This window comes from Alligator sinensis, unplaced genomic scaffold, assembly GCF_000455745.1.
Source record: "Alligator sinensis unplaced genomic scaffold, ASM45574v1 scaffold826_1, whole genome shotgun sequence".
In the NCBI taxonomy this organism is placed as follows: Eukaryota; Metazoa; Chordata; order Crocodylia; family Alligatoridae; genus Alligator; species Alligator sinensis.
Window position 1 is genome coordinate 94,906 of NW_005843410.1, and position 20,014 is coordinate 114,919.

At 40.1% G+C, this 20,014-nt stretch overlaps 1 protein-coding gene across 7 annotated transcripts in view; it reads left to right on the top strand.

The window, feature by feature from the left end:
* Positions 1-20,014, top strand: part of LOC102381531 (AP-2 complex subunit alpha-2) — a 62,595-nt gene that overhangs the window by 22,614 nt on the left and 19,967 nt on the right. For 3 of the 7 annotated variants that reach the window (XM_025195121.1, XM_025195122.1, XM_025195124.1), the window contains exons 3-14: positions 4,800-4,942; positions 5,102-5,295; positions 7,433-7,562; positions 8,131-8,232; positions 9,104-9,212; positions 9,450-9,600; positions 11,551-11,719; positions 13,222-13,359; positions 14,711-14,893; positions 17,350-17,447; positions 17,650-17,881; positions 19,459-19,632. In XM_025195121.1, coding sequence (XP_025050906.1) covers positions 4,800-4,942; positions 5,102-5,295; positions 7,433-7,562; positions 8,131-8,232; positions 9,104-9,212; positions 9,450-9,600; positions 11,551-11,719; positions 13,222-13,359; positions 14,711-14,893; positions 17,350-17,447; positions 17,650-17,881; positions 19,459-19,632 — 1,823 coding nt within the window. Of the gene's footprint in view, positions 1-4,799; positions 4,943-5,101; positions 5,296-5,790; positions 5,830-7,419; positions 7,563-8,130; positions 8,233-9,103; positions 9,213-9,449; positions 9,601-11,550; positions 11,720-13,221; positions 13,360-14,710; positions 14,894-17,349; positions 17,448-17,649; positions 17,882-19,458; positions 19,633-20,014 lie in introns of those variants that run through there. The other 4 variants (XM_025195123.1, XM_025195125.1, XM_025195126.1 and 1 more) reach the window with 3 other exon arrangements.

Sequence of the window (20,014 nt, forward strand, 5' to 3'; positions counted from 1 at the left end):
CCCTCCTTCATTTGGCAAAGGCATCCATCCAGACTTTTTTGGCTGCGGTTGCTGAGGTAGTATGAGTTTGTCTTGTATGCCAAGTATTCTGAAAATAAGCTGCAGTGACTACAAGCAGCAGCTCTGATGCTGCTGATCACTTGTACAAATGGCTTCTGAATCTTTGTAGCTTAAGGCCCTGAAGTTTTAAGCATCTGGACACCAAAATAAATGGCCTGGCTATCAGTGAATATTCTTGTACTTCAGAAAATTGGGTCCACTTCTTAATTTCCAAACAGATTTTATTAACCTAAATTTAGGCATCAAAGCTTTTTTTAAATTTGTTTAGCATATAGTAGTTAGTCAACAGGCCAAAAATGACAAGTGAGGTCTAAGCATATGCAGGGAATCGGGCTTTTGGGAATAGTGCAACGCTTCCAGAGATGCAGGGCAGAAAATCTTTCTGGGAAATTTTCCATTTCTAAAATGTTTGTTTCATAAAATTCATTAGTAACAATGAATGGATGCCAGTACAATATTAGGCAAGCTTGGCAGTTTCAAAATTGTAATTAATCACCTGGAAAACATTATCCCTAGGAAGTGTGTGAGAGAATACATGTGTTTTTTATTGCTTTGTAAACAGGAGGGTAAATACACTTGCACAGTCCAAACCAAAAATCGAGTTATGAATTCATCTAATTGACTGTGCAGGCCAAATCAAAACCAAAGCATGGCATATCATGCACAGTTCTCTGGGTGTGCTAAAATTAGTGTCAACAGTTTTCGGTGCCTTCGTTTTTTTTCCTTAAATGTAAACAAACAATGAAAGGGAAGTACATGGTATTGTGTATTGACTTTGTTTTTACAAGCTTCCCAATAAAAAAAAAATTCTTTCAAAATAAAACTTTTGAATTTTAAATGTTTGAAGATAACATTTAAACCACGTTAAGTGTGCTGTATCTAATTTTTCTCCTAATCAAATATTTCAGTTCAAATACTTGTGGCTATTGGGACATCATTTACATGGGGATACTCTTTAGTTTTGTTTACTAAATAAAAGTCAAACATGCTAAATCAGATCATGCTCTATTTAGGGCATGGAAATTTTCTGGAAATCCCACATCTCTGAACACTTACATTTTAAGACTTCAGTCCGTGTAATACTACCTTGGCTGACGGTGCCCATCATAAAGAAGTAGTCATTGATTTGACGGATATATAGATGTTTTATTCTGAAGCCTAAAATAGCTGACAAGCATGCACAGCCTTTTGAATAGCTGATTCCTCTGAAATGGTGTTTATGCTGACTGAACTCTTAGGAAATCAGCTCTGTCTGATCATCTGATTCCTTAAGGCCTGGAAGGGGAAGGAAGAAGTAGTGACCAAAACTCCATGGTGTTTGTTTCTCTCTACCAGTAACTCCTCTGAACAAATTTGCTTGCCATGCAACAAATTTGTCTGTGTTGTTCAGGTTGTACTGCTTGCTGCATATAGTATAAAATAAAATGGGGATAAAAAACACTAATGATTTTAAACTTTCAAAATTTCTATTATAAGAAAAAGACAAATCTCTTTGAGCACACACCCTCTTTTAGTAAAAAAAAAAAAAAAAAAAAAAAAAAAACCCCAAAAACAAAACCTGAAATGAATGGGAAACCCTGTAACACTTTAACCTTTTTTTAAAAATGTGCCTTTTAAACCTCACATGAAGCCAAGTGCTTTAGCAACTGTGCAGTGCAGTGTTTCGGGCTTTAACTAGCTATTTAGAAGTGGAGACCAGCCTTCATAGTAAGGTACAAAGTGCCACTGCATTAACCATAGACCGCTTTAGACCAGGGGTCAGCAGTCTACAGTTTGTGGTTCAAATCCAGTCTGTGAAGAGGCTTGTTTGTTTTCATGTGGCCTGCCAAACACAAAAAAGGGTTTGTGTTTTGGTTTAGTTTATTTTGTATGAGAATGTGCCCTCTAGTGGCACAATATCTAATGACTGTCACCTCCAGCCTTCTTTAGGACTGAGCTATGTTAATTTGGCCCACTTCGTAGAAAGCTGACTTCTGTTTTTTAGACTATAATTCACCACCATTGAGGTCTTGTTTCTCGCATGCAATTGCTAGTTTCATCCTGTACTTACCAGTTCAGTGTCACTTCTCAGTGCTCTAAGGGACCTCATGAACAATATCTGCCTACTAAGCTGTATTGTAAGACTTTCAGCTGGTTTTCATGTCGGCCTCTTTTTTTTTTTTTTTTAATTTAAGGCTAGAGGTGTCAATTTTTTTTTTTTATAGTCTTTTAGTAACTGTATGCAACTGGAATATATTTGGAAGTTGCATTTTAAATCTTTCAAGTGATAAGATGGCTGCTTTCCTGTTCCAGTGGCTGAATGTACATGGGTTATTTTGCACATGTCTAGGTTTTGAACTCTCCTTGCAGGAATATGTAGTGTTTGGATCTTATGACTTGGATTTAATTGGCCATCTAGTTTCTAAACCTCCAAAAGAGGAACCACTTAATGAAATCATGATCAGCTTGCCTTAGGCCTGTTCCGGGGTCATTTGACCCCAGTACTCTTTCCTGCCACAGCAGGGGGTCGGACTTGATGATCTGCTCAGGTCCCTTGCAACCCTACCAACTATGAAACTTTGAGTTTTCAAGTTCTCTTGCTTCATGCAGCTGTCAAGGTGGCTATTACAGTGATTCTCAACCAGGTGCTACGGCACCCTGGGATGCCTTTTTGAGGTCCTGTGCAAACATGATTTGCGGAATAATCAATAGCCTTGGAGACTTTGAATTGGGGATGTACAAAACATCTAATGAGTTTTTTCTATAATCTAATATTGCTTTGGGTTACCAATTCTTTAATGTATAGGCTGTGATAATGAAGCAAAATGGGTATTTTTTGCCTGTAGAAACATAGTCAAAACTGCAAATTGGGCTCGCTTGGCAGTTGGAAAATTGCTTGAGGTAGGGCCAGGGTATGGCTTAAAAGCTCAGATCAAGTATATAGTATAGACATCAGACAACAAATAGTCTTTAGCCATCATGGCTCTGCAGTTAGCAGCACCCACTCAGTTTCAGGGCTGCTGATCTCCAGGCTGCTATCAGAGGCTAGATGCTCTGAATTAAAAATGCAGAGTATTTTGACCTGCAAACAAGTAAGATGAGGCTAAATTACAGTGTAAGGGGCATTAATGTGTTATGACTAGGCTATTCTCTGCTTTTTCAAATGAATTGGTAGTCTTGTTGTTTCAATTGGCTTAGATTGTGCCTTCCTATTATTGAAATGACTAGGATTGGCAAATGACCTCCATTTTTTTACACTGAAGCAGGTGCTGTGAAACAAAACAAAAATATGTATGTAGATGAACTGGAAGTCAGTCTGGTGACTTCATTATCGTCATCCAAAATAAAAATATTTCAGTAGGATGTAAGTAAGTATTTGGATTTTTATTCGGGCTCTGATCACACACCTGCATGTCAGGAACATAGGCCTGTCTTCGGTTTGCAGGTTGGGGTGGGGGGAGGAGTGTTTGGTGGTTTTGCATAGTGGAATGTCACTAGCATCACGAGTATCTTGTTTTCATTTTTTGTCAGTTGGAGGTGCCGGCTTCTAAAAGCCGTTTTAAGTGCACTAAATCAAGGGTGTCAAACATGCAGCCTGTGGACTGGATCCAGCTTATGACCATGTGCTGCATGCTGTGCCAGTTTGTGTGGGCTGGACACAGTGCCACAGTTGTTTACTCACGTGGGATGGGAGCTGTATGCAGTGCCCATGCTGGACCAACTCTGTGCACTGGCTCTGGGGCCAGTCTGGATTGGCCTGTGCTGGAGCCAGTGCACTGCCTGTCTGGTTGGGTGCTGCATACAGTGTGTACTCCATGCCAGCCCCCTGTGCCACAAGCAGCGCCACTTGGTCCAGCCCACATGCACTGTGGGCTAACCCCACTCCTGGGCTTATGCTGTCTGCAGCATGTGGGCTGAACCTGGAGCTGTGGTTAGTGTTTGCAACACAAAGGGCCAGCCCAGGGTGCATGCTGAACTTGGTACCCTGCCAGATAGCCCTGTGTACTGACTCTGGCATGTGTGGATAGCCTATGGCCTGATCCTGACCAGCCCCAGAGCCAATGCTTGGGGACAGACAAGTGGAGCACCCTGTGCTGGCCCCTTGAGCTGCAGGTAGTGGTTGTAGTTCTGGGTCCAACCCCTGAGCTGGCTGTAGTGCAAGTCCTGTAGTAAGGCTGCTTGTGGTGCAGGGGTTGGACATACGGGGTGCCGTGCATTCAGTGTCCTGCCAAATCAGCCATGCCCACTAGCTTTGGCACATCCGGATCTGGCCCAGAGACCCTCATCTGGTTTATTGGTTTGGATGAGTCTGACACCCCTGCTTTAATTGCTCTGTAGTACTTCTCTTGTATGGGTAGAATAGTCATTTGACTATTGGGTTTCATATTTTAATTGTTAGTTCTTTATTGAAAAGTTCCAGTGGCTGGATTGGAAATACTGAAACAATTGTCATTACTTTATGGCAGTCATGGAAGCACTTGTACTAAACCTGGTTTAAAAAAAAACACCCCAAAAAACCAACTCACTAACCCTTTAATAGGTACCCGTGCTTAATTCTTATAATGTAAGCTTTTTCTTTAGATTTGTCAGAACTAATACTAAAAAACGTGCATTTTAAGCATGCATGCAGGCTTGCAGAGATTACCTAGTGTATACAATATACAAAGAATGCTGTTTTTATATGGGAAAGTGCCTGAGTAAACAACTGTTGAGTTGTTCATTTTGGCATTGATTTCTCAACTATGGTTTCTGCTTACTAGGTGACAAGGCCCTGGATGGCTACAGTAAGAAAAAGTATGTCTGCAAGCTCCTTTTCATTTTCCTCCTGGGCCACGATATTGACTTCGGTCACATGGAAGCTGTGAACCTGCTGAGCTCAAACAGATACACGGAGAAACAGATTGTGAGTAAATTCTTCCTGAAGAGGGGAAAGAGTCTCAGATGTTTCATACTGCCTAGTCTAACCCATCTTGCTTTCATGTGCTTAGCTACCTAGGTCAAGAGTATCAAACTTAACTTGTTTGGGGTTTTTTTCCCCTCTTGTCCCTTTTCTGATCCACAGGGATATCTCTTCATCTCTGTTCTAGTGAACTCTAACAGTGAACTCATTCGCTTGATAAACAATGCAATCAAGAATGATCTGGCCAGCCGCAACCCCACCTTTATGGGACTAGCTTTGCATTGCATTGCCAATGTGGGTAGTCGGGAGATGGCAGAAGCATTTGCTGGAGAAATTCCAAAAATACTTGTTGCTGGGTAGGTACTGAATTTGAAAGAGCCATATAAAGTTTTAACTATTTGTTTAACTTGGCCTCACTAATCATCTAAATCTGTTTTGGCAGGTGGCTGAGGGGGGGGAGGTGTGTGTGTGTGTGTATACAAGCAAGCCCCACTTAATGCTGTTTTGCTCAGCGCTATTGCTGTAATGCTCACTTTAAATTGATATCTGATTTCACTTAGCGCTCATCAAGTTTCATTATAACGCTTGCGGTCACCATCTTGAGTTTAACGACCCGCTTAATGTTTGGTTTTTCAGGAACCAGTTAAGAGCAGTAAGCAAGGGTTGCCTGTACATGCATACATTTTTTCCAATAACTGGAGATGCTTAACACAGGTTGAAAATCAGGTTGCTAGATTAAGTCCCCGAAAATAAATGCAGACATGTAACTTCTTGTTTGCCCATACTTAGCTGACATGTTTTCAGTTGATCTTTTGACAGTCTTGGGCACTGACCAAACTTTTTCTTTTCAGATATGCATGGCAGTGAACAAAACGGTGAAGTGTTCAAATGTGTGTGAATTTCTATTTTGGGTGTAAACACTAGCTCTGCCCGCGCCCCCCCCCCCCCCCCTTTTTTCTTTCTTTTTTTTTCCATTTATGCAAAGCATACAACATCGGTAGTTAATAGATCTGAAAATGCCATGTTTAAACTAGTTTTCCTTATTTAAACAAAACCCATCAAACTTCTGTTTGTTCTCATTAGGAAGATGGTATTAACTTGCAGAGTACATCTTGGTGTCCTCCAGAATCTACCTGTACTATCTACATGTACATAGGAATGTCATGCTACTGTATTCACAAATCTGACCTAGTGGTATCTAAAAGACTTTCCTCTGTTTGGCCCCAAAATGCCCTGATGAAACTGTCAAACTTGGGTTTATCTAATTAGAATTCCTTACCACGAAATGTATAGGAATTAAGATCCCAGGACTCTACTTATGCCCATGTGAATTTTAAGATTTGGGCTATGAAACTAGTTTAAGTCTAGCTTCTATACACATTAAATTGGTTACAGTACAAAAAGATTCACACACATTGGTATGCCATTACTCACTCCTCTTCTAACATGGTTGCAGTTTAGTTCTTATGCAATATTTTCAGTCTTTTAAATGTCAAGCCCTCAAGTTAAGAAATACCAGGAACACTTGCCATCCAACATTTAACTCTGCCTTTTTGCCTCATTCAGGGCATGGGGTGAGCAAGGATTTGTGTACACATGCATGCACGATTTGGGAGGGGGGAATAGCATGTGACCATACAACTTATAGTTTTTATGTAATTAGAAACAAGACTGTACAGTCCACTAAATGTAATATTTCCTAATTCTTCAGGGCTGGACTCTATTTTAAAGCATTTATCTATGACCAATGGAAAACCCGGACCCCTGGTCACAGCAGTTACAACAGTGTAAAGCTAGCTGGGGAATGTGTATAATTGGTTAACTTGATTATTTATAGCAGTTTTGCTGCAGCAGCACAGAACCCAGTCTTCACTGAGCTCTGTGTTACTGGTGTTAGACAACTGAAGATGCCCAAGTTAGCTAGATGTAAAGCTAGGTGCGGTATCTGTGCCAAACTGCAGTGTACTCAACACCCTTCTTGAGTGCCCATAGTGTTAATTAGTTTTCATCTTTATATAAAAGGCTTCACTTGAGGATCCAGCATCACACACTTGTCCCTTTTAATCTAGGTACATGACCTATATTCCCTTCTAGGAAAGGTTAGAACTGACACTTATTTGGTGCACTTGTGTCTTGTCCTATGCTTCTAGTGATAATGTAGGTTCTCACTCCTTTTCTTGAAGTAAGGCATAGAAGTGCCAAAGCATCTTTTATTTGAGGATACAAGTGAAGTTGTTTTACCAGATACTAAAGCTAACCAACTCATCCAGTCTGCTTTGTGACAGATTTTAAAACCATTTAAACAAAAAATATTAAACTAATATCAGAGCATAGAAAGTTTGCATTTTAAATAATCCTCTCCACTTCCTATTCTTGTTTGGTTTCTGGTAACACTATTTTTAGTTTATGTAAAGTGCAGCCTTATGCTGCTGGTCTGTTATGTAGTACCATAACTTCTAACGTGGGCTGAAATGTGGTAGTGGTATTTTGCAGAGACACCATGGATAGTGTGAAGCAGAGCGCTGCCTTATGCTTGCTCCGTTTATACCGAACTTCTCCTGACCTTGTTCCCATGGGAGACTGGACATCTAGGGTGGTGCATCTTCTCAATGACCAGCACTTGGTAAACTAAGCAATATGTATATCTTTCTTCTACCTCACCCAAGCTCCCTCAACTTCCATCCCAGGCACTGGAGTAGAAATCAGTCTTGTGTTAAATAAAAAGTTGATAAACCAATTCATAATCTACATACATAGCTTTTGAATGTAGCATAGATTGGCTGCAGTGTCTTCATGGGGGGAACAAGCTATCCTGTGGTCTCCCTTCTTAGTTACTGTCTGTGCCAGTTTTATAAATGCAGATGTTTCTAGACTTTGGACATTTTAGATGCACCTTAGTGATTGGTACTTTTGTGCATGTCTTTTCCCCTCTGGTTTTTGGTAAAATATATTCCTTAATGATTTTAATAAAAATGCATGTGAAAGACGTATTTTGTCCAAATACCGTGAGGGTTGCAGTTTAGAGATCTATTGTCAGTAACAATGAATGGGGGGGTAAACTTAAGTGCCCTGTAATATGTTTCATTTGAAGTACGTTTGTTTAGGTTTTTGTTGTTGGTGTTTGTTTTTTTTAGGGCTCCTAATGATCTCTCCTGGATCAAAAACTTCTTCTTTTTTTGTCTGTCTTGTAGGGTGTGGTTACTGCAGCTACCAGTCTGATTACCACGTTGGCACAGAAGAACCCAGAAGAGTTTAAAACTTCAGTCTCTTTGGCAGTATCTAGGTTAAGCAGAGTAAGTAAGTAGCGTTAAACAGCAGTGCTGATAAATGATTGAAGCTGTCTTCCTAACTTTGTAGACCAGTTCTTTTTAGGACCATGAACTAAATGGAACTTGTAAATTTAAGCAGCACCCCATTTCACAAACTAGCTTACTACAATGCTTGCGTCCTTGCAGTGGGGTAGGGCGTTGACCAGGAAGGAAAGAACCTGAGCCTGTGCTGATCTCCTTATGCCTTACAGAACACTTCAAAAGATCTTGTGGCACCCCAGGGTGCCTGTGCACCCTGGCTTGGGAACCGTTGTGCTAGACAGAAGCCTGTTGTTTATTTATTTTCCCCCCCCCCACAGCTTTATCAATGTTTCTAAAATTTAAAAAAAAATCCTGTCTTAGGGGAGACTAATGACTAATATCTTTTTTTTTTTTAGTGCTAAATTTCCTCAAACTATCAAGGAGGGGTGGGGAAATCCTGTTGCTATATAGGTATGCAGAACAATTTCATTAGAGGGAACTCTTAAGACCTGTTTCTAAAACTGCATTCCAAACTAACAGATGGGACAAAGTAGTACACTTCTAAAATTCCCTACTCCATAGGGTAAGAACCCCAGCTTTTGCCACATACTGTAAATACCACTTCATATGGGTTGTATAATTCAGCCTGACAAGAAAACTGAAGCTCAATATTTTGGTCTTTACTCCACAGCTGTTGAGTTGGTCTTTTTTCCAGAAACCAAATGGTCCTTGCAAGGTCGCATCAACTCTAGTTTAGAATGATGGATAAAAGTTTTGTCACACCTAAAATTTGAGTTGAGGTACCCACTCTTTAGTAATTACTAAAATGCCTACTGAACATGTTTTCATAGATATGAACTACTTGCTTTTGCAGATTGTGACTTCTGCATCAACTGATCTTCAGGATTATACCTATTATTTTGTCCCTGCTCCTTGGTTGTCTGTCAAGCTGCTGAGGCTGTTACAGTGCTATCCACCTCCAGGTAATGTAGTCTTGTAGTTGCCTGCGCTGCGTAACTTTTATTGTATGTCCAAAGACCACCTGGGTAGTTGTGTGAACTTAATCCCAGACTTCAGAAAATTAGAATCTTCTCTCTTGCCACACTGGGTAAAATTGTCAAACAGTATTTTATTCTTTGAATTGGAAAAATAGGTGTGATACATATCCATGTCTTCAGATAAGCAAAACAAAGTTGTCCAACAGTTTTTCTTTCCTCCAGAAGACCCTGCTGTTCGAGGTCGTCTTACAGAATGCTTGGAAACTATTTTAAACAAAGCTCAAGAACCCCCAAAGTCGAAGAAAGTGCAGCACTCAAATGCAAAGAATGCTGTGCTGTTTGAGGCAATAAGCCTAATTATACATCATGACAGGTGAGTTCTAATTCTGCTATTCTTGATGCAAGGATTTCAGCTAGTGAAGTTAAGGATTTTAGTGTTTAATTTTTTTATACCATAACATTTAAGGTTGTTTTTCTGTTAAGATCTTTCTGAAAGTTTTACAGCTGCTAAAGTGCTCTATTACTGTGTTCTTATACGTTTTACTGTAGCAATGTAAAATCTAGTTACACTAAACGTATTCCTTAATTAACATTAACTTTTTGCTTATTAATGTATTTATTTTCTCTAATACTTGTGACATATGACAGTCAACTCCATTGCATGCTTGCTTTGTAAAAACTGTCAATTACTTGCTTTTTAGTTTTACTATTCAGTTGAATTTGGTGTATAGCTGTAATCCATTTGTTGAAATACCTCCTATGACTTGTTACAAGTTGAGTTTTGCATGATAGGGGCTGTGAAAAGTGTAGTTTTCTATCTGCTGTCACAACACGGCAAAAAATTCTGAGCCAGTAGCTGCATTTGTGTAGCAATAGGCTTGTTTTCCAGGTATTAGTTTAGTTTAGATAAATTTCTAGGATAAACTCCATGAACAGTGATTCATTCTGGACTGCTTGCCATACCATTGTACTTGGCAGCTTTTAAAATTCAAAATTTTAAATTTTAAAATCAGTTTTTAAAATTATGGGGACAGTGAAGTTTTTGTAGAATAGGGGCTATATTACATCTTGGGGCTATTCCTTGTTCAATCAGAATAGTCTACAAATAAAATTCATATTTTAGAGATGCACTACTTCTTTTGGTGGCAGCACCCTTGTTTAATAACTCTAGATCCACTGCTCCATGTTTTGAGCATGTAGTCATACTGCAGTTCTATACTATCAACAGTGAATTTTTGTGGCTCTTCTGGCTATCTGTAATGGGCTGTTGAGATAAGAGAAGGAAAAATTGCTGTTAAACCTCAGCTTTCTTCCTTCAGTCAGACAAATCTCTGGCCGTTAGAACAATGATCTTATGATCTTTTGGTTCACTGTGGAAATGACCTTTCAAGGAAATGTGAAGAAGTTGATCCTTTTTAATTTATGACTGAAGTATTTTGGAAGCTGGTGTTCTACTAAAACTGATGCAGAGTAGGGCTCTGAACATTAGGCTCCTTTTTTGCTGCAAGTTCTCGATACTAACCTTAAAGGTGCATTGCTAAGCGCTTATATTTTCAAAATGTTAAATACTCACCAAGTTACTGGCTTCCTATACCATAATTACTGTTAGAACATTATTTGACTTGTCTTTTTCTTTGCATTTACTTGGTAGTGAAAGCAACCCTTTTTTAATAAAATGGGCAATACAGGCAAGACAGAACCAAGCATAGCATATAGAATGGAATTAGGGGTGGGACAGCCGAAGTACCTTTTTAAAGTGTGGTGATTCTATAGGTGGAAATCTGGTTTTTAAAAGAACAGCTAGATTAAAGGAGAGAACAGAATACCTAGTTTATGCCTAAAAAGTAAACCTAAGGTGGAGGAAAACTTGCTTTGCATCACCTATATGGGCAAGGGGAGGAATAAATGAGGGGACCCAGTATGTACCCATATAGTGCAGGAAATTGGTTGCCTCATTAGGGATAGCCAGATATGACCAGACTGGAATAATATTTAATAGATGGTGTCATCTGGATTTGGAGTGTTTGATTCCTCAGGTGTTGAGAAACAGCCCCTGCTATAACTTGTACCTATAGATCTGGGCCTTTCCTAAATGTAACCTGTCTTTCAGGCTGTGGAAGGCTGACACTCTTCCAGTATCTGACCTTCTCTCTCCAGCAATGAGAGAGAGGTTAAACCATCAGGGTTCCGAAGGACACAAGCCATCTCATTTTATTCTCTTTTATAATGAAGCCACTTCTGATGTAGCTATCCTACAAGTAGTCTGTACAGTATTCTGAATTATCTAGTGTTTTCAAACTTTGCTTTGCTCTTTTCTGTGCAGTGAGCCAAACTTGCTAGTCCGTGCCTGTAACCAGCTAGGTCAATTCTTACAGCACCGGGAAACTAATCTGCGTTACCTAGCACTGGAAAGTATGTGCACACTTGCCAGCTCTGAATTTTCCCATGAGGCTGTGAAAACTCACATTGAAACAGTTATCAATGCACTGAAAGTAAGTATCAAGAATGTAAAATACCTTGTTTGGCTTCAGTTTCAGCTGGATCTGCTTGGAATAACTAGTCAGGTTGATTGTCATTGCTGTTGACTGAGAGATGAATTGAAGACTGGAGTCATTTGTAATAACAATTGGTTAAGTAGATTAGTTTGAGTTATACCATTACCATTGTCTTAGAGGTCCCAAAATGTCTGTTTGACACAATTAGTAGGATTCAAGCCTTTACAAAGTAAATGCATATGGTGGGAGAACGTATGCAAAAGAACTTGTTGGGGGGCTAATCAGTAATATGACTGGTTATAATGTAATAATAGAAGTAGTAAGTCCACAGTGCGCAAGCTGTCTAGCAAAGGAGAATGAACACCTCTTGTTTTATTGACAGACCAAATGTAAACCCCAATATAAATTTCAGCATGTAATATTAGTACCTTCCATCAAGACTAGGAACTGCAATATTTCATTTAAGTAATAAACAAATATGGGAAGACCTATTGAATTGTAGTGGGTTTGTGAGCACATTAGCTTGCCAGTGGAATTTTTTTTTCTAGTGTGCAGTAATACCTCCATTCCATCCTTGCTCCAGGTTCTCAGTGGGGCTGGTAAGTGTTTTCGTGCTGTGCATTGATATGTGCTCTTCATGAAGTTAACTACACTTATGTAGGTAGTGAACTTGTCTTGAGCAAGCCTCCAGATAATTAATTCATCTGAGGTGTTTATCAGAACAAGTTTACTGGTGCCTCAAGATTCGGAGTCCAAAACACCTTGTATTAAGCCAAAGTAATGGGGACCACTACCCCCAAGGTTTAAATACCAGTACTCTCCATAATACCTTACTAATGAAACATGGATAGAATCTGGGTGGCCTACAACCTGCCACAAGATAAGGATCAGCTGGTTTAGCTTTTACTTCAAAGGGTGCTGCCCCTCTGATCAGTGACTTTGATGAGCTCCATCTGATCAGTGCAGCAGTGTCCTTTGGAAGTAAAAGCTGGAGCTTCTCAGGGCTCCAGTGCAGGTGGGGTAAATAAACTCTCTACTGAATATGCCAAGTGAATTTCTCTAGTTCTGTTTTGATTGTATGCTGTGCTTTCCATCCTTCAGTCACTGTGTGGTTTTCTTATGAAAAAGAGCAGAGAAACTCCTTTCAATTTTTTCAAGTGTATTATTTTTGGTCAAATCTGGTCTAACAAACACCACAGGTTTCAACTGATCTCTTCTTCAAAAGACTGGCAATGGGAATGAAAGAAGCGACTTATTACTATGCATCCAATACACTGTTAGGTTCCTGGAGGCAAAATGAACTTACTTTGCAAGTGCTACCAGTAGGATTGTTTTATTTGTTTTTGGGGTTAAAACAAATCCTTAATTTAAACATGGAAGCTGCGTTGCTTCCATTCTGCATAAATGAGCTGAAATCAGTTTGCATTCTTGTGCCTATCATGAGTTCTCTTAAGCACTCCTGCTATGGTTAACCATCCTGGCTTCGGTTTCTCTCTCAGACTGAAAGAGATGTGAGCGTACGACAGAGAGCAGTAGACCTCCTCTATGCCATGTGTGACCGAAGCAATGCCCAGCAGATTGTGGCCGAAATGCTGAATTACTTGGAGACTGCTGATTATTCCATTAGAGAAGAAATTGTGAGTCAACTGTACTTCCTCCCCCAATCTCGTAGGGTTGCTGTTGTATAACCTCTAGCAAAGATATATTTCCAAGGTAGTCTAATAATTTAGTGGCTCTGTTATGAAGGATAAGTGAATCCATGAGCCACTTGCAATATTAAATACGTTTGTACAATGTATTAACAGTAGATGAATGCATGAAGGAAACTCATCATGGGATCCTTTTTTTTTTTATGGACTAAAGTTGTAGGTCAATTCTGTTAGGTAAGATGCAACTTAAGTAAAGTCCTACCTTGTTTCTAGGATACTGCCTGCAAACATTACATGCTCAGAATATGGAACTACTACTGTTCCAACTCAGTACTTGTCTTAAGGAACCAATGCCTTTTATGTGGCATAAAGGAAAATGAGCTGTGCAAATCTTGTCTTAAGTGGACAGTTTAATATCTCAAGCTGAGGGTTCAAGGGGTGTCTTGCATGGTTTCTTGAACTTATTTTACTAATACAGAGAGACTACATGTACCATGTAAGTAATGTCAACCTGCGTTCAGTCTTACTGCTCTCTTTTATATCGGTGAACACCATCTATGCAGGCATAAACATGAAAAATTGCATCTGAATTACACTTATAGCCAATGCTGTAGGCACAAGGGCACCCCAAAGGTATGGAAGTGCCCCTGGAGCATCTCCAAAGGTGCACCCAGGCTACATCCAGGGTTAGGACATACCAGTCAATAGCAACACTGAATTCGTCTTTTAGGACTCTCTCTTTTTATACAATATTTTTATTTTGATCTTTCAGCTACTCCTGGCTTAACCCTTTTAAGGATTTTTTCCCAGTAAACAATAACTGGAGCCCTGACAACTCTTGGAAGTCTTTTTTCACTGAGTGTTTTAATCATGTACCCGTAACAATTTGGCTTAATGTCAAAGGTATTCCCCATTGTACTGCACTATTCTGTTATCAGCAACCTAGATAAAAATTAATTTTGCAAATCCAGGGACAATGTAGTCTTAAGTTTTTAGCTTCATCTCAAAGAAAATGCTGATAATGGATATACGCCTCCCAAAAGGGATGAGGTATCAAGCTGTGCCTCCATATTAGTGAATGGATAACCAAATGCACTTTCAGATAATACCTGAGAGTTTGAAACCTGCATGGTGGTTTGTTTCTTTTCTTTTTTCTGTTAACTTTTGCCTTCAAGTTAAGGACAGTTTCAACTAAGAAGCCTGATATTAGTAAAAATGTTCTTGAACTCCTGAAAATCCAGTCTATAATTTAAAAAATGGCACTGAATTTTTGGCACGCGTGCCTTATTCTTAGATTTAAAAACAACAGTAGCCAAACTAACAGATTTTATTTGATCAGGTGCTAAAGGTTGCAATTCTAGCAGAGAAGTATGCAGTGGATTATACCTGGTATGTGGATACTATCTTGAATCTCATTCGCATTGCTGGAGACTACGTGAGTGAAGAGGTGTGGTACAGAGTCATTCAAATTGTGATCAACAGGGATGATGTGCAGGGTTATGCAGCCAAGACCGTATTTGAGGTAAGAATAAAGACTTTACTTTTCTAGTATGACCCCATACTTTGGTATGGGAGTGAAAGATAGTACTTGTCTATCTGGGACAATGTTCATTTTAGCCATTCCCACAACACTTTTGAACACTAAAGTCTTTCTCCTTTTTGGTGTGGGGGGGGAGAGAGAGAGTTTGAAGTACCCCACCACCACTGAAGTGCATGTCAGTTCAGTATGATAGCATTGTCACAATCTTGAAGTTGAAGAATTTTATCCTAAATTTTTCCTGATGGAGATGATGCTCTTGGTCTTCTATGCATTACTTCAAAAGTTTGTGCACGTTTTCAGTAGGCTTGTGTCCTGACCACTTGTGACTGAGTGCTGTAATCAGTCATTCATTGCTTTTTGTAATAGAGCAGGAGTGAAACTGGAAGGTGTCCTTTTAGACAAAGTAAGGCTTATGCATATGTAAAAACAAGTGGTTAACTTCCTTGGTCATGTCTTTATTTCCCTCTTCTGTCTTTTGCTTTTATTCAGGAGCAGATGACAATATTCTTTTAATGGAAGGGGTCTTGGATTAAAATGTAGTATGCATTTTCATGGCCTTTATATTTCCTCTGGAGGTAGAGGACAATGTTACAGTACTGCCTTCTGGAAAGCATGGAGCCAGTCAGGAGCTGTTGCCTTGCGTTTGATGCAAGAATCAGATAAATATCTACTTCCCGATTTTTTTTTTTTTCTTCTCTCCATCTCAGTCTTTTAGCCTCTTGGCTACACTTTGGCTTTCCTGTTATCTTCCATTTCCTTTTCATTCCCATCTAGTAAGGGACTATTATAAAAAGAAACAAATAGGAATCCTTACATAGTCCCTGTAATTTTTAAGTGCTGCTCTTCAGGTCATGAGATATAGCTACTAGTTTGGTAGTTGATCAGCACCCCTCAATGCTGACGATTTAATTTGATATTATGAGGTTTCAGCTGGGGAATGTAGAGCAGCAGTCACTATTATTGGCTCAGCGGCTGCTGGCTTTTAATCCTGATGAGCCAGTGGATATTGCCTGAGGTTCAATGCATGTTTCCTGGTCAGCAAGCATTCCTTTGGGTCTGCCCTGTTTTATACATCTGAAACATCATTGCTTTGGAACCCCCAGGATGCTGCTGTCCTGTCTTGCTCTCCAGGATGATTGCAACTTCCTGGTTTATTGAACTTTCCCAAAGAGCCATAGTAAGGGATCCCTCAGCTGGCAGCTTCACAATGAGGGGTCTTATCAAGACTCTAGTTCTTTCAGATAGCAAGCTGTGACCTGTGGCTAGAAGGAAGATTTGGACTTCCTCTGTGTTTTTGTCTTTTCTTGAAATTTAGTAAAACTAAAGCAATGCATTTGTGTTTTTCCAAGTTCGTAGCAGGAAAGGATTATGGTTTTAAATACCCATTACTATGAGGTGTGAGGTTGCTTTCAAGCCTCACTTTGAGTTGCAGATGTCTTTTAGGAAGGCAAGCTTTCACTTAATGGAAACTTCCCTGAACTTACCTCTTCTAATAGATGGCTCCATAGCACACACTGAATTACATTCTGTAGAATGGAAGGGTATAAAACTTACCAGTAAATAACATTCCCTTAATGTGTTGCCATTTTGTGTCCTGCTTACATGTACAGTATAACCTCATAAATCCGGCTTTCAGAATTCTTAAAATACACTACATCGGGGAGTAGCGGCAGCCAGTCCCCAGAGCAGTGGTTACATGTGGAGCGGTGGTCTGGGGTAGTGGATGGCAGCGACAGCCGGCGCATGCAAGCTTCCCCGTCTGCGTCCCGTGGAGGGAGGGAGGGCATTAGCAGCAGGTAGTCGTGGAGTGGTAGTGCGAGGTGGGCAGTAGCGGCAGCTGGAGTTCCAAAAATCTGGAGTTTTCAAATTTCCGGCAGGTGCTAGGCCCCAAGGATGCCAAATGTACAAGGTTATACTGTACTTTTATTCACTGTACATATATGGGGGAACACCCTGACCTGACAGCTCTTGGCTCTTGAGGACCATGGTTTTTCTGCAAATATTTAGAATTTGTAAGAGTTAATGCAGCATTACTCCAGTGATATCTTTGTAGAGCAGAGCTGGACAACCTGTGGCACGAGTGCCACAAAGAACATGGGCATCCTGTGTGTGTGTGTGTAGTGTAGTGTAATGTATATGGCAGATTGGGGGGGGAATAGATAGCACTGTGACAGGTAGGACAAGATGTAGAAAGCAGTGCAGGAGATTAGGAAGGAATCAAAGTAGAGGAGGAGATCAGGCAGGGAGCAGAAAGCAGAGCAGGAGACTGGGGGCCAGTCATTTTGGCAAGCTTGTCACAAATTAACTCTGCACCCTCAGTGCCACCAATCTTGTTATGTCCGCTGTTCTACAGTAGAACAATGTATTTCTACTCCTGTATCAATGCTCACTGATTTTGAATTCGGCATCTAATGTTTTGACTATGTGGTCTTTAACAGGCCCTTCAAGCACCAGCCTGCCATGAGAATCTGGTCAAAGTAGGTGGCTACATCCTGGGAGAATTTGGCAATCTAATAGCTGGTGATCCAAGATCCAGGTGAGAATTACATAAAGCTGATTACTTGACATTCCAGAAGTTATTCTTATTCTGGAATTTTAATGCCTTTGTTTCATGGTCTTTGAAAATATCAGCATGAAACATTTCTAAATATATTAGAGAAAGTAATGATGCTGAATGCTGCATTATGAATATAGACTAAAATGTGTGCTTCCTTTTTTTTTTTAACTCCCCTCTAAAGCCCTCTGATTCAGTTCAACTTGCTACATTCCAAGTTTCATCTATGCAGTGTCCCAACTCGTGCGCTCCTTCTGTCTACTTACATCAAGTTTGTGAACCTCTTTCCGGAAATCAAAACCACCATTCAAGATGTACTACGCAGCGACAGCCAGTTAAAGAATGCTGATGTTGAGCTGCAGCAGAGAGCTGTTGAGTATCTGAGGCTCAGTACTATAGCAAGTACTGACATCTTGGTAGGTACAGAGTTTTTAATACAGAAGATTGTAGTAATTGGAATAAATATTCCAGTCGTCTCTTTTACTTGTGAATAAATAAAAAAAACCAAAAAACTGTCAGACAAACCACATATTAAACTTCCAGTGGTGTCTTTTGTGTTTCCAAAACTTGTCTATTTTAGCTACATTCAATTGAAAGAAAAAGCAAAGTTAATGTCAACTTTTAATTTAAAAAATGTAACTTTAATTCCAAACTCTTTCTGTATGCCAGACCCTGGGGGGTTTCATAGTTAAGGGAGTAGTTTGTTCAGGTGTGGCAAATCGGAATGTCTGAAGGTTTATGGGAAGGAACTATTGCTTTGTTCACTGTTCTGAATTGCAGTATTTATCTGCATGTATTCTGGCTGTGTTTGCTCAGGAGTTGCACCACAATGGTACACAGTAGATGGAACAGTTTAACAGAGCTGTTTACTGGTATGATGAGTCATGTGCATGTAAAGGGATACATTATTTCACCACTGAGGTCTGTAGTCTTCATTTAAATTTGCAGAAGCCTTGTCCAGGACATTTTGTCTCCAGGGAAGTGAAGATGTGGTTTTACAAATCATGATTTTATCAGAGGAGGAGTAGCACTTTTAACTGCCTCAAGAATTTGAGAGGAGTAGACTAAACTAGCATATGGCTGTAAGCAGCTCTTGCTTAGGCTAATAAACTTAAACCAGAGTGAATAATTTCTGTTTTTGTCAAGACAGAAGGGAAAAGAATGAACTGGTCAGATTCTGTTCCTCAGTGCCTGCAAGCATATCCAGCAGTCTCCCAACTATACAGTTTGAGTAAAAGATACTGCAGAAAATTGAAATTTTACTGTAATGAGGGGCCTGGTAATGGTGTAGTAGAGCTGGAGGTGGTGAGAGGGACCCAGGGCAAGGGTCTGCTGGCAGTCAGAAGGGTCTGTCAGTGGGAAAGAATCGGGGGAGCCAAGTTTGACCAATGGGGCTATTTGGCCCTGCAGGCCAAAGCCAAAGTCCACTACATGCCCTGTCCTCCCAACTTCTGGTGGGCTAGATAGCATGGCTCCACAGACCAGATTCAGCCAGTGGGCTGTCTGACAACCCTACTGAAGGGTATGCGTGTCTCAGCAAAACTGGGGGGGGAAAAAAAACCCCACATGACATCTTAAAGATGAAAGAGGTACCACTCACTGTCTGGGATAACCCTAGCAAATGATATCGGTCAAAAGCAGGATCAGAAATAATTTGCAGCAAACCATTAAAACCAAACTTTGTAAAATTGTAGGTAGGACAGGAAGAAGATTCCACATCGGGAACACCTTGTGATCATTTTGAGCAAGCTTAAACTATTAATCTTAAAGTATTTTAGTATAATCAGACTTTATAGATTTCCAAATGCTTAGCACAGCTGTGTTTTGTTTTTGTTTTTTTCTAGTAACTACCTATACAGTAACCACTTTACTTCACCATTTCAGAAGATGGACACCCACTCTGTGTTGGTTTGTTGTAATGTATTGGTTAAAGTAATGAGATTTGTTCTGTTTTCTTGGAATCTGTGCTGAAAACTTAATTTTTCATGACTAGGCAACAGTGCTAGAAGAAATGCCTCCCTTTCCAGAGAGGGAATCCTCTATTCTGGCCAAGCTGAAAAAGAAGAAAGGCCCTAGTACTGTTACTGATTTGGAAGAGATCAAAAAAGAGAGGAGTTCTGATATGAATGGAAGTGCTGAACCCACACCTGTTAATGCCAGTAATGTAGTAAGTGTGCGTTTTCGTACAATTTGTGCTAAGCCTTCTACTACTGTAGGCATGTTTACACTTGTAGTCAAGGGAAAACACCTTTTTCCTCGCAGGTAGAGTGTGTATAGGTGTTTGAAGCAGTTGGGCAGGGGAAAAAATTGCTTCCACTGCAAACTTAGCTATTTCAAACAGCTGCTTTCCTGTTTTCTAGTGTTGTATGTAACACCTGTTCAGTCTCTTTTTTTTTGTGGGGTGCAGTAGAGGTTCCTAAGGCCTTCAGTGCCCCTCAGTCTTCTACTTTCTCCTTTCCTACACAGGGGAGGAAAGGAGGGAGGGTGACTGGCTCCCTGAGATCCAGCCTAGTAGTAAGCTGTTGGGAAGGCCTGCAGGTATCCTGCTG